General features: G+C 44.7%; 1 protein-coding gene across 3 annotated transcripts in view; it reads left to right on the top strand.

Moving 5' to 3' along the window:
• Positions 1-10,412, top strand: part of Rad54b (RAD54 homolog B) — a 56,905-nt gene extending 46,493 nt beyond the window's left edge. For 2 of the 3 annotated variants that reach the window (XM_050118712.1, XM_050118718.1), the window contains 6 exons: positions 1,059-1,343; positions 4,427-4,602; positions 4,946-5,207; positions 7,114-7,180; positions 7,351-7,551; positions 10,035-10,412. In XM_050118712.1, coding sequence (XP_049974669.1) covers positions 1,059-1,343; positions 4,427-4,602; positions 4,946-5,207; positions 7,114-7,180; positions 7,351-7,551; positions 10,035-10,255 — 1,212 coding nt within the window. In that variant the 3' untranslated portion in view covers positions 10,256-10,412. Of the gene's footprint in view, positions 1-1,058; positions 1,344-4,426; positions 4,603-4,945; positions 5,208-7,113; positions 7,181-7,350; positions 7,552-10,034 lie in introns of those variants that run through there. The other variant, XM_050118719.1, reaches the window with a different exon arrangement.
• Positions 10,413-13,708: the final 3,296 nt, after the last annotated feature.

Genomic DNA, 13,708 nt, shown 5'->3' with positions numbered 1-13,708 from the left:
AGAGACAGAGAGAGAGAGAGAGAGAGACAGAGAGAGAGAGAGACACAGAGAGAGAGAAGATGAGAGCTGCATCCTTATCCACAGGCAGGGAGAGAGAGAGACAGAGAGACAGAGAGACAGAGAGACAGAGAGACAGAGAGAGAGAGACAGAGAGAGACAGAGAGAAGATGAGAGCTGCATCCTTATCCACAGGCAGGGAGAGAGAGAGAGAGAGAGACAGAGAGACAGAGACAGAGAGAGACAGAGACAGAGAGAGACACAGAGAGAGACAGAGAGGGAGGACAGAGAGACAGAGACAGAGACAGACAGACAGAGAGAGACAGAGACAGAGAGAGACAGACACTGGGCCTAGTGTGGACTTTTGAAACCTCAAAGCTGATCCCTGTGACCATTTCTTCCAATAAGGCCACACCTCCTAACCCTTTTAATCCTTTCAAATAGTGCCACCCCCAGGCGACTAAGCATTTAAATACACGAGCCTTCAGTGACCATTCTTACTCCAGCCTCCACAGTGGTTTATAAAAAACATTTAAGAAATTGGGAGGTGTGAGGACTTGGGGTTCATCTGGGAGGAGATGGAGGGAGGAGTAGGGGGAGAATATGGTTAAAACACACTGTATGTGTATGTGAAAGTCTCAAAGAATTAATAAAAGGTGCATATTTTTGAAAGATTGTGATGGGTTTTTGCTTGGTTTCCTCCAGGGCTAGGAATTAAACAGAGGGCCTGCGTATATTCTGCTATTGATTAGACCACCACTATGGTGGTTGTGCTTTCTGTCCCGTACCTGTATTTCATTTCTAGGAGAGGACGGTCCCATGGGGCTTGTAATCTCAGCACTCTGGAGTTAGGGCTGGAAGACTGTGCTATGCGGGGAGTCTCAGGCGAGTCTCAGCTGTGTCGTGGACTTTGTCTCAAAAGCCACCTCTTTCTCCCCATAAAATGTGATGGAAATAATTGATCTGGTTTAACATTATATAATATTTAATGCTCACTTTAACCATAACAACAGGCATTTTTTTTGCATACCACTTTTTAAGTCTGCTCTTTTCTTCCACAGGAAGAAAAAGAGTTAGGAGAGAGAAGAGCAGCTGAACTCACTGCTCTCACTGGCCTTTTTATCCTCAGAAGAACTCAGGAAGTCATCAATAAGTACCTTCCCCCTAAGATAGAGAGCGTGGTCTTTTGCCGCCCAGGGGCACTGCAGCTTGAACTCTACCGGGAGCTGCTGAGCTCTCAGTCCTTCAGGTTCTGTCTCCAAGGACTGTCGGAAAATCACCTCGTCTGCATAGGGGCCTTAAAGAAACTGTGCAACCACCCTTGCCTTTTGTTCCGCCCTGTGAAGGTATGTCGTATGTATGGATATGCAGGCCTGAGATGAGGGCGGTGTGGCTTGGGAGTGCCAGGAGGCCGACTGTGCTCAGCCCTGGCGTTTGTGAAGGTTTCATATGCTCAGTGGCCGCTCCTGTGTCTCAACCTTTGCCATGGTCTCGCCTTTTGTAGGTTTTGTGTGATACTAACAAATACTGAACTTACTATTGAAATAATTTATTTTTCTTTTTATAAAAGTAAGACATGACTTTTGCATAAAATTTGGAAAATTCAGAAAATTCACAAAAAGAAAATAAACAAAATTGGTATGGTGTGCACACCTGTAATACGCACAATGTGGGAGGCAGAGGCAGGAGGATTGCTTTGATTTTGGGATCAGCCTGGGCTACAGAGTAAGACTCTATTGCAGAACATAAACAAAACAAAAATAATGTTATACTCTCCACCCTGAGAAAACCACATTTTGGTATTATTAATAGTACTAGCTGATAGCTGTTAATACCGAGAATAAAGTGCTTTTCTGGTTTTATTTTGTTTATTCTTCATAAGCTATTTGGAATATGCTTACTGTCTTCCCTTTTCTGTTAAGGGGAATTTTCTTGCTGTTTAGCCAAGGCTGGCATTGTATCCCAGGCCCTAGTGATTCTCCCACTTCAGCCGGCACAGTGGCTGCTGTTTAGCCAAGGCTGGCATTGTATCAGAGACCCTAGTGACTCTCCCGCTTCAGCCGGCGGAATGGCCAGGCCCAGAAGCACCTGCTATTGTGCTCAGCTCTTGTCCCTATTCCAGCATGGCCAAGGCTGCACAGAGAAAAAGAAAACAGGCACTCAGAGATATTTATGTATAATCTTATTCTAGAACATTTCCCAGATTAGATTCCTTTTATAGGTGTGAATGTGGATGATGATGTAGTTGAGCCAACTGTTTGCATATTTAATGACTGTAAGGCAGTCTGCAGCATAGCAAGGATTTCTGAGATTAGGGCTGGTTCCTTACAGCTATACCCGTAGTTCTTTTGCTCTGAGAGCATCTCCTGCAGCTCAGGTTGGCCTTGAATTTCATGTGTAACTGAGCAGGACCCTAGATTCTGGCTCTGATAGCCTTTGTTTCCCAGCAGCTGGATGATGGCATACACCACTGCTCCCTGCTCTTCCTTTGGAACTTTGGCAAATTTGGGACTTAAGTTGTATCTGTGAGCATTGGTTTTTCTTATCTGGAAACTAATAATTATTAGCAGAGCTAATAATTAGCTCATTGTGACATTTTAACAAGAAATGATAGGAAGAGCCTAGCAGAACGCCTGGTTAAAGAAGTTGTACAGTAATCACTAATGATATCCCCTCTCACCCGGGAAAACTTTTATTCAGTTCTTTATACAGTAACTCAGAATATGTTCCCCAATAAAAACCTTTCTAAACAAAACTTTGGGCACTAGCTTATATATGAGATCATTAATTATATACTTAAAAAATGGAGTGTTCTAGCAGAATTTTCCATGTTCATCCTATGGGGGTCCTATTTCCTCAATTTGTCATAGAAGTGAGCTTTAGGTAATTCTGCAGAAGGCTAGATTATAATAATTTATGAAGCAAATTTTAAGAAACAGATTCTATATACAGTGGTAAACATGAAATTGTTTGGGCCTGATGCCCAGGTAAGAATAGAAGCCAAAAACTTTTCCTTAAAAGGAAGAAATTATGATGGCTTAGAATATATTACTTAATTTAGAAAGTTTTTTGCATATTCTGTGTGTGTGTGTATGTATGTATGTATGTGTGTGTGTGTGTGTGTGTGTGTGTGTGGTATATAAATGTGTGTGTCTACCCCATATAAATTTTTTATGGTGTAACCATATTCAAATATTTAAACTAAACCCTGGGTCAAGACCTCTTCAGATTATAGGCATTTTATGTAGATCTCACCTGATACAAGTTCTTCAAGTAGTATAGATATTCAGTCAAATGCCTTGACCTAAGTATATTTTGGGTGCATGTGTGAATAGTCAAATTACAATTAAATATATGCCCAGAAAGATTTGCCTAGTACAAAAATTAGGGATATAACATGCATGGGTGTAAGGGGAGTTAAACATGTGTGTAGCAATTACTCAGTGAAATAAGGTCCAGGATGGACCAGTGTGGGAAAAGGACTGGGCAGGCCTGGCAGCCACACCTTTAATCTCTGAGTTCTGCCTACTTAGGGAGTTGCAGGCCAGACGGTCTGTAAGCTGAGACCCCGAGAGAAGAAAGGGCTCTGAGTCAGCACACGGCCTTCTGTAGAACTGCGATTACAGCTGAGGGAGGAAGCTAACACGGTTTCAGAGGAAGGGGGAAGAGACCTGCTACCCCTGAGCATTTAGCCTAAAGGGGATTGTCATTGAGTCACCTTCATCTCATCTTGTGTGTTTCTGTGCCAACTAGGCATTTTTAGGGAAGAATTTCAGAGGTGCTTGGAATAAAGTAACCTGAGTCTATTAGTAAAATAGGGTCCTGGGTTCAATATCAGCATACCTCCATCCCAAATCCTGGGATTATAAGCAAAATGTGTTATAAGATAAAATTTAAAATTTTAGCTTATTGATGACATCATTCTCTTCCTTCCTTCCTTCCTTTTTTCCTTTCTTTTCTTTTTTTTTTTTTTAGGCAGGGTTTCTCTGTAGCTTTGGTGCTTGTCCTAGAATTTGCTCTTGCAGACCAGGCTGAACTCGAACTCACAGAGATCTCCCTGTCTCTGCCTCCCGAGTGCTGGGATTAAAGGTGTGCACCACCACCGCCTGGTGACATCATTGCTCTTATGAAGAAACTGATGTGACTCATGGCTCAGGCAACTGTTGTGCTTGTTTGAGTTTGTCATCTGGGAGATGCTGTGAGCCACCTACAATTCAAGGGAAAATGTGATAGGGAGGAAAGGGGACAGTGATAGGGAGTAAGAATTGATAGGAGGGGTCAGGGTTTGGGAAGGGCCAAGAACTCTGCGGGAGGCATGGCTGCTTCCAAAATGGTAATTGTGACCTGGAAAGATTGACCTCACGGTTAGCTGGGCTACCTCCTTAATAAAGCAGCAGCCATGAGCCAGTGTTAACTCCCATTTGAACAGGGAAAAGAATGTAGCTCAAGCAGTGAAGAAAATGAAGAGAGGAACCTATGCCAAGGCTTGCTGACCGTGTTCCCGGCCGGCTACGACCCTCTCCAGTTCTCTGAGAAGGAGTCTGGGAAACTGCAGGTGCTGGTGAAGCTCCTGGCGGCCATCCATGAACTTCGCCCAGCTGAAAAGTAAGCCCTGCACCAGCCCCCATGTTACTGTCACCGTGCCCTGCCTCTGCAGTCCCTGCCAGCCGCCCTCTCACGTGGGGGTGAGACCTAGGGTTCTGTGTACGATACCCTGAGCTCCTTCCTTCCGAGGAGCCTCTGCAGGTTTTAAGGCAGGGGCTAGGGAGATGGCTCTTGATTAAGAGTCCGTCCTGCACACAACTCGGTGGCTAACAGCTGCTCCTAACTCTGCCTGCCATTGCTGTTCCTGTCATATTGGTGTTGCTATTTTCCTTTAACTCAAAAACAAAAGAACAAAATACTGCCTTAAAATGCTATGTAACGAAGTTTTGTTTTTGGTTGACAGAGTGGTTTTGGTGTCCAACTACAGACAAACCCTGAATATTCTAGAAGATGTATGCAGGCATCATGGATATGCTTGTGCAAGACTTGATGGCCAGACACCAGTGTCTCAAAGGCAGCAGATTGTTGATAGTTTCAACAGTAAATACTCTACTGATTTTATTTTTTTATTAAGTTCCAAAGCTGGTGGTGTGGGACTTAATCTTATTGGAGGATCTCACTTAATTCTCTATGATATTGACTGGAACCCAGCTACTGACATCCAGGTAGGAATGTTTATGCATCAAGTTGACACTGTGAATGCCTAGGAAATCAAGTGATGCGTAAATAGTTGTTGGGTATGGGGCTCTTGTTTTGTGGCAGGCACCTGCTGAGTGTTCTCCGTTTGCTGTCTCCTTAATACTTGCAACATCTCCACATGTGCATGTATGAAGCCCATGTTTTTTGTATGTGAAGAAATGGAAGCTTGTTATTCCAACCTGAGAGTTCACAACCAGTCTTCATGTCACACTGTGCAGCAGGGTTGCAGGGTGTTCGTGACCCTTGGGCCATTTGTGTAGACTGCAGTAAGTCTGCAGCATAAACTTTAGGAAACTGAAGAAGACCAAGTCTATTTTCGTGTGTTTTGAGGTTTTCGGCATATAGATTTTTCTCCTAGTTGGTATTTTCATCATGGGATGCTAAGACAGCCCTGAGTTTGGATTTACTAGACTTCAGAGGGTTGAGGAGGCAGCTTACTCACAGTTACTGTTTTACAAGAACACGAAGATCAGCAAATGCATGGGGAGTCCACGAGGGACCAGACACAGCTCTGCACGTCCCTCCCGGCAGAGCTGTCTGAAGGGCACTGATGAGCATGGCACCAAGGTTTGCCGTTCAGGGTCTTTGCTGGGAGTTGGTTCTGTGGACATGGAAATGCCTCCAGGACAGTCTGATGGATTTATTCAGTCCCTCCAGAGTCAGTCGGATTATACTACATGAAGCTGAGTGTGATATTTCATATAAGGGAAGTTAAAGGATGTTTGGAGAAATGAAAACCTCACTGACTACAGACTTAAGTTTCAGCAGGAGAGAAAAGAGTTGAGGGAAAGGGAAAACCCTGACTTCAGGATCCAGGCTGCCTGTCACAGAGAAAACAGGTGTTTTCTTGGTTCTTTAAGTGGTCTCTGGTTTGTTGGTGTTGGGGGTGATACTCTTTGAAATCTTACCTCACAAATTAAGGGATTTCTCTCGTAAGCTTTAGATCAACAGACAGTTTGTGGTAGAGACTGATGGCTGAGCTTGCCAGCGTTGTCCTGTTTCTGGTGAGGGTGAGGGACAGCCACACTCTTCATTGTTTGTGAGAGGAGCACAGCAGCAGGCGTCATGGACTAACGACACGAGGGCCATTTTTGTGGGCGTGCAGAAGGTTAAACACCAGCCCTTTACTGCACAGTGTCATTGTCAGTGCCTAAAGCCCAAAGCGGTCGCAGATGCCCTTTGGGATTTGCAAGGGTGAATTATTAGTTGCCTAGTCCCGCCGTATCCAGGCTGTACTTGGTTCTTTGCGTCTTGGCTGCCATGTTTTATCAGAATACCCATCTCACTGCTGCATGGTGCTCCCGTAGCTACTTCACATGCCTCCATGCAAGCTCAACCTCCCTCGCTGAACCCAGGGCGAAGATGTACAGAGGGCCAGTGCGTGCAATGGTGTGTGTGTGCAGGTCGGAGGACAGTGCATGCGATGATGACGATGATGATGATGATGGGTTGTGTGTGTGTGTGTATGTGTGCAGGCCGGAGGACAGTGCATGCGATGGTGTGTGTGTGTGTGTGTGTGTGTGTGTGTGTGTGTGCAGGCCAGAGGACAGTGCATGCGACGGTGTGTGTGCAGGCTGGAGGACAGTGCATGAGATGGTGTGTGTGTGTGCAGGCCAGAGGACAGTGCATGCATGCAATGGTGTTTGTGCAGGCCAGAGGACAGCTGCAGTAGCTGTTCTCCCTTACACTGTAGGTTCTGGGCCTCAAACTGGGATTGTCAAGCTGGTGCTTTTACCTGTTGAGCATGCTGGCATCCTTTTTTTTTTTTTTTTGAGCTTTAGTGAAATTCAGAATTCCCTATGGTAAATATAATCCTGAAAATTGCTCATGTGCATCAGTTTCTGCTGTACTCAGAACTCTTGTTTTGTCTAGGCTATGTCCAGAGTATGGAGAGATGGCCAGAAACACCCTGTGCATATCTACAGACTCCTGACTACAGGTAAAGATCTTTCATGGGACCAAAATGTATCTCCTTAGAGTTTTCCTTTTGTTAGTTTGTGCTTGAGTATCTGGAATGTATTCTTTTGTCAGATAATAAGTAGTAGATGTGTTTTACCCATCACCAACAATAGATGCCAGAAAGGAACCTAATGGGTGTTTGCTCCCCAGGTACAATCGAGGAAAAGATCTACCAAAGGCAGATCAGTAAGCAAGGCCTCTCGGGGGCAGTTGTCGACCTGACCAGGTCATCTGAACACATCCAGTTCTCGGTAGAGGAGCTTAAAGACTTGTTCACGCTACACGAAGATTCACCGTGTGTGACCCATGACCTGCTTGGCTGCGAGTGCGGAGGCGGAAAGGGTCCCACTGGTGAGTTGTGTTGGTTTCCTCAGGCAGCCAGATTGTCTCTGGACACCTTTAGGTTTCCTGTCTCTGGGGCTGGGGGCGGTGCTAGAGAAGTGTTCAATAGAACTTTGTTCTCCTCTTGCTTTCATCTCTGACTCTGTTGTGAAGAAATTAACTTATGTAGCAAATATGCCTGGTAGGGTGGCTTCAGAGTAAGGAAAACGTTTTACATTTTATTACAATGCCATAAAAATCCTGTGCTTAGTGGAATTACCTATTGTTTGTTTAAGTCATGTAAGATTTGTTTATAACGGGGCCAGACTTTAAGAGGTGCTCAGAAGCGGCCGTACTCCTCATACTCCTCAGTTATAATTAATTATAATGATATACATTTATTAGGCGGTAGATTATTTTACTGTTTTAGGTTTTGAGACAGGGTCTTACTATGTGGCTCTGGCTGATCTGAAGTTTGTTATGTAGACCAGGCTAACCTTTATCTTCCAGGGATCCTCCTGCCTTAGGGGTAGATTTAAAACTTCAGATAAATGTTTTCATTTTTCTCTTTATGGACATTTGATCCTATTATGTACTTTTTTCTTTTTTGTTTTATTTCATAAAACCTTTTCTTTTCTTTTTTTTTTTTTTTAAAGTCAAGTTTTTGTTATATAGCCTGGGGTAACCTCAGATTCCCCTTGTAGCCCAGGCTAGCCTGGAATGTAACATCTTCTGGCCCCAATCTTCCAAGTGCTAAGGTTATAGGTGTGCACTGCCATGTCTGTCTTTTCCTGGTATTTGTTTGCTTATTTATATTTGGGTAGTTATGGATTCAACCCAGGACCTCACGGATGCTAGGAAAGCTTCTCTTTCTGAGCTAGATCAACAACCTTTTTAGTTTTTATTGTGAAGTATCATCTCACCAAGTTGCCAAGGCTAGCCTTGAACTTGCAATTCTGTCTCAGCTTCCCAAGTGATATTATAGACCTGATCTACTAGGCTTGGGCTTCTGTTTTAATGTATTTAATGTAATGCTCTTTTTCTCTTTTTTTTCAGTTGAACTCTTGGCTTAATGATCTCTTTCTTTCTTTCTTTCTTTCTTTCTTTCTTTCTTTCTTTCTTTCTTTCTTTCTTTCTTCTCTCTCCCCCCCCCCCCCCCACCGGCTGTCCTAGAACTCAGAGATCTGCCTGCCTCTGCCTCCAGAGTGCTTGGATAAAGTTGTGTGCCACCACCATTCATGTTGCCCGGCATGGCTTACTGACTTTCAAACTTATTTTCTAAAATGATTTTTTTTTGGGGGTTTTTCGAGACAGGGTTTCTCTGTAGCTTTAGTGCCTGTCCTGGAACTAGCTCTGTAGACCAGGCTGGCCTCGAACTCCCAGAGATCCACCTGCCTCTGCCTCCCGAGTGCTGGGATTATCTAAAATGATTTTTAACCCTTTGAATTTTCTTCTATGCCAAACCCCATAAATTTAATGTGTAGTCTTCTTATCTTCCAGTTTGACATATTTCATATTACCTATTGTTATTTCTTCTTTACTCATGATTTATTTTGAAATATTCTTTCAGTCCTAAACACTGTACACATGAGCAGTACTAAGTGGACTCAGCAGGTTGTGTGTGTGCGACAGTAGTTATTATAGGAGATGCGTAAGTTCTAGGGGATTAGTGGGGTGAGAGCAGTTGGAGGTGTGTAAATGATGTAAATACGATAAACTCATTGTAAGTTTTTAGAAATAGCAATATGCTGGGTGAAGGTGGGTCCCTTCTCCTCAGCTGCGTTATCCTCTGTTATATGAAAATATCATAGTTTATCCGCCACACTACAGATGTGTAATTAGTTATAGACTTTTACTTACACACTGTTTTCATACAGTCAAGTGTGTGTGTTGGGGAACTTATCAGTGTCCCTGGGCGGCTCACGGCTGCCTGTCATCCCAGCTGTAGGGTGTGAGCTGCACACACATGCACATGCCCACGTGCAGATCCACAAACCATGTAATAAGAAAGAATACAAAATCCTAAAGACTCTTACTTGATGAGTTCCTCAGCAGTTTTCATGACCCTTTTTATAGCAAGCCATTTTTCAGTCTCTTAGTGTGCTTGCTGCTGCAGAACATTTATGAATAAGTTCTGGCCCAGATTTGCTTTTATAAACCTGCCTGACCTCTTAGACATTTATTTATTGGTGCTGTACATTTACTTATTGGTGCTGGAGATAGAACCGAGGACCTTATGCACCCAAGCCCAGGGCTCACAAGTGACTCCACCTTCGACTCTCTCCCATAGGGCTTAGATAACGGACTGTGGACTGACGAGCCTTTCTTTGTGACATTATTCATTCTGTGTGTGTCAGAGGCTGGGTACTCATTGAGTGCACAGTAATTGCCTATCAGTGTTTGTAAACAGGGTGACTGTTTTAGCTGACTGTGTGGTCGGATGTGACATCAGATGACCCACTGTGCGGTGGGCACATGCTGTCCTAAGGCGTCTTGTTGTTCCCTTATTTCAGATGACGCACTGGATGCCCCTGTCACCTCCAGACAGTGTCAGCTCGGCCCTCAGCACCAGAAGTCCCGCTCCCTGAGACCTTTGTCCATGTCGCAGCTGAAGCAGTGGCGGCATTTTTCTGGAGACAATTTAAATCTCACAGACCCATTTCTGGAAAGAATAAGGGAAAATGCATCGTTCTTTTTCCAGAATGTAACCAACCAGGCTCCTGCCGTGCAATGAAGGACTACTTCGTAACGTTCCTTTGCTACCCTTAAAATTTAATAAAATTTTGAAAGTTAGCAAAATTATTTGAATTATAATATATTATTTGAATTATAACAGTGAACTTTGTTTCAAATATGCCAATTTAAATACAATAAAAGCTGAATTGTTTGTTTCCTCGTGTGTGTCCTTCAGTGTTGACAGTGAGACATTGGTGATGCGCTGTCCCATCCGTCCATGGTCAGTCCGGCATTGGTGTGCTTCCCCCGGGCACACTTTCCACCATGTCTGCTGTCTGTGTAGTTCATTAGCACATTGCTGATGGGTTTAGGGTTTTTTTCTGTTTAATTTTTGTGGTTCTTTGTGTATCCTGGACATGCACTGCCTGATGACAAGTTGGCAAAGATTCCCTCCTACCGGCTGTCTCTTCTCGCTGAAGATGGTGTCCTCTGCTGCGCATGCGGGCTTTGTCGTTGGTGCTTTTAGAAATGGAGACTAAGGAAGGGAAGGCACACGAGGAATGGGAGTCGAGGAATGGGAGTGGGCCATAGAACTGGGAAAAGGTAGAGCCCAGCAGGGCTGTAGACCTGGGCCCCTGTCAGGGAGCTGAGTGCATGCCGTGCCCTATGCCAGGGAGCGGCTGCTTCCGTCGTTGGTGCTCACAGCGTTTCCTGGGGAGGAAGCTCCTGCCCATGCCCCGGTTATGAAGGGTCTGTGCTCTCCTTTAGCAGTTTACAAACTTCAGGTCTTGATCTTGAATAGATTTTGTGCGTGGAAACCCAGTTTCCCCAGCACCATTGCTAAAACAGCTTTTCTTTTCTCTGCAGTTTTGATAGTTTTACCAAAGAATTGGAAAGCTGTAACTACAGGTTTATTTCTGGGTCTGATCTTCAGTCTGGTCCACCGTGGTTCTGTTGTTTTTACTGTGGTTGTGTAATACGCTTGGAGCTCATTTATTATGGTGAGGACAGCTTTAGCTGTTTGGGGCCCTTTGTGCTTCTAGATATACTGAGATTCTTTCTCCTGGTTCTGTGAAGCATGTCATTGGATTTTAATGAGATTTCATTTAATCTGCAGATTGCTTTAGGTAATATAAGCATCTTTACAATATTAATTCTACCAACACATGGGCTGCCTTTCCGTCTTCTAGTATGCTCTTCAATTTAATTTTTCAGTGCCTTGAAGAAGCCTGAGCTAATGGGCCAATCAGGTTATAACTAATGTAGACTTCTGTGTGATTTCTTTGGGGCTGAATGGCTGTAGGACCGGGTGGGACAGAAACCCCAACAAGAGAAGAAAGATGGATGCCCCAACGGTACAGAAAAACTTTGGGTGACTGTCCAGGCAGTGAGATGTCTTGTCAGTTCTAGAGTTTTGGAAGTTGCTGACAATGTACTTCCTGTTTACTTAGGTAATATATCCTTCTGAAGTCTTTGATGGAGTTGAAGAATTTATAGTTATAGTTTTCATTAGTTATGATAAAAGATAAAGTATATATAAATGTTGTAACTGTAATTCTTGTTTGAAGCCTGTTTTGTTGTATGTAATTTTACTATGTTAAAGTTAAAACCTTCCTTTTTATTTAAGCAGAAAAGGGGAGGTGATGTGGGAATCCTGCTGTGATTACCATTAATGAATAAAGAAACTGCTTTGGACCTATAGCAAGGAAGAACTTAGGTAGGCAAGGAAAGCTAGGCTGTATGCTGGGAGGAAGAAGGCAGAGTTGGAGAGAAGCCATGGAGCTGCTGGAGACACTCAGAGTCAAGGAAGATTGCGATGGTTTGAATAGGTTTGGCCCCTAGAGACTCATGTGTTTGAGTGTCGGGAGGTGCAGCCTTGGTGGAGGAAGTGTGTCTCTGTGGAGGCGGGCTTGGAGGTCTCATGTGCTCAAGATTCACCCAGTGTAAGACAGTGTAAGACACAGTTGCTTGTGCTGCCTGCAGATCAAGATGTAGAACTCTCAGCTCCTTCTCTAGCACCATGTCTGCCTGCACACCACCATGCTTCTCGTTGTGACAATAATGGACTAAACCTCTGAACTGCAAGCCAGCCCCAATGAAATGCTTTCCTTTATAAGTGTTGCTGCGGTCATGGTGTCTCTTTATAGCAATAAAAACCCTAACGAAGACCAAGACTTTGGACCTTGGTACACCAGGTTCAGACTCACTTCTCCCAGATGTTGAGAGGTCCTGCTAACATCTGGGCTGCATCTATAGAACGTGCTCTCTCTTCTCCTAGCCATCCACTCTGCTGTGAAGCACTGAACTCATTCCCCTCTTAACTGCTGACTTGCTTTGCCCTCCCCCCACTCGACTGAGTTCCTTGAAGACAAGGATTTCATTTTATCCATGCTTGTTCAGTCTCCGGGCCATCTGTGACCCGAGGCACACAACAGCTGCTCAGAGCTTAAGTGACTGGTGTCCTTCTCTTTGTTAATGGTCTGTTGGGTTCTTGGCTCAGTAGATTTCATTTTAAAACACTAGGTCAATCAATATCTGAGCACAGAACTTTGTTCAACACTTAAAAAGACCAAAAGAGGAACTGTGGGGTGTCTCAGAGGTCAGGGCCCTTGCTACACAGGCCTAAGTAAGACCCACAGATAGGTGGAAGGAACGCTGACCCCCATGCATGCCCACGCTCAATCACATGCAGCTAAGGAAAGCGCTGACCCCCATGCATGCCCATGCTCAAACACATGCAGCTAAGAAAAGCACTGACCCCCATGCATGCCCACGCTCAATCACACGCAGCTAAGGAAAGTGCTGACCCCCATGCATGCCCACGCTCAATCACATGCAGCTAAGGAAAGCGCTGACCCCCATGCATGCCCATGCTCAAACACATGCAGCTAAGGAAAGCGCTGACCCCCATGCATGCCCACGCTCAATCACACGCAGCTAAGGATTGCTTTGTTTCTTAAGAGATGTGGGACTTTTGAACAGTGTTGAGAGTGAAAGACTATGGGGACCTTTGAAGTGGGGCTAAGTGCACTTTGCATTATGATGGGACCACGACCCTTCTGGGTACCTGGGGTGGACTGCGGTGGTTTGAATGAGGAGCGTTCCCCACAGGCTCAGGTCCCTGAGTACTCGGTGCCCAGTTGGTGGCACTGTTTGGGGAGTAGAACTTTCTCAGGGGTCCCCATAAAAGCACACAAGGAACTTCAGTTCTGTGTCTTTGTCCAGGAGTGGACTTGGCAAGGCTGGTCAAGGGCTGGAGCCAGTGCCTTGAAGGAGATTTCCTTCAAGTTTGCAGTTTCTGGGGACCCGACTGCCGTGCCTCCCTGCCATTTTATGGGCTCTCCCTCTGGAACCATAATCCACAATAAAAGTCCTTAAAAACCACCACCATCAACGAGACCACCGAAGAACGCAGATTCTTTTTGTCTCCGTGGCTTCTGTCAGTCTGTCATAAGTAGGCAGTAATAGTGTGGTGGTTGGAGTGAGATGGGCCTCACAGATCTGCATGCTC

Source organism: Alexandromys fortis, unplaced genomic scaffold, assembly GCF_014885135.2.
Source record: "Alexandromys fortis isolate MF-2015 unplaced genomic scaffold, M_Fortis_MF-2015_v1.1 scaffold_18, whole genome shotgun sequence".
In the NCBI taxonomy this organism is placed as follows: domain Eukaryota; kingdom Metazoa; phylum Chordata; class Mammalia; order Rodentia; family Cricetidae; genus Alexandromys; species Alexandromys fortis.
Note: the sequence above shows the minus strand (reverse complement) of the source record. Positions and strands in the feature narration are given on the sequence as shown.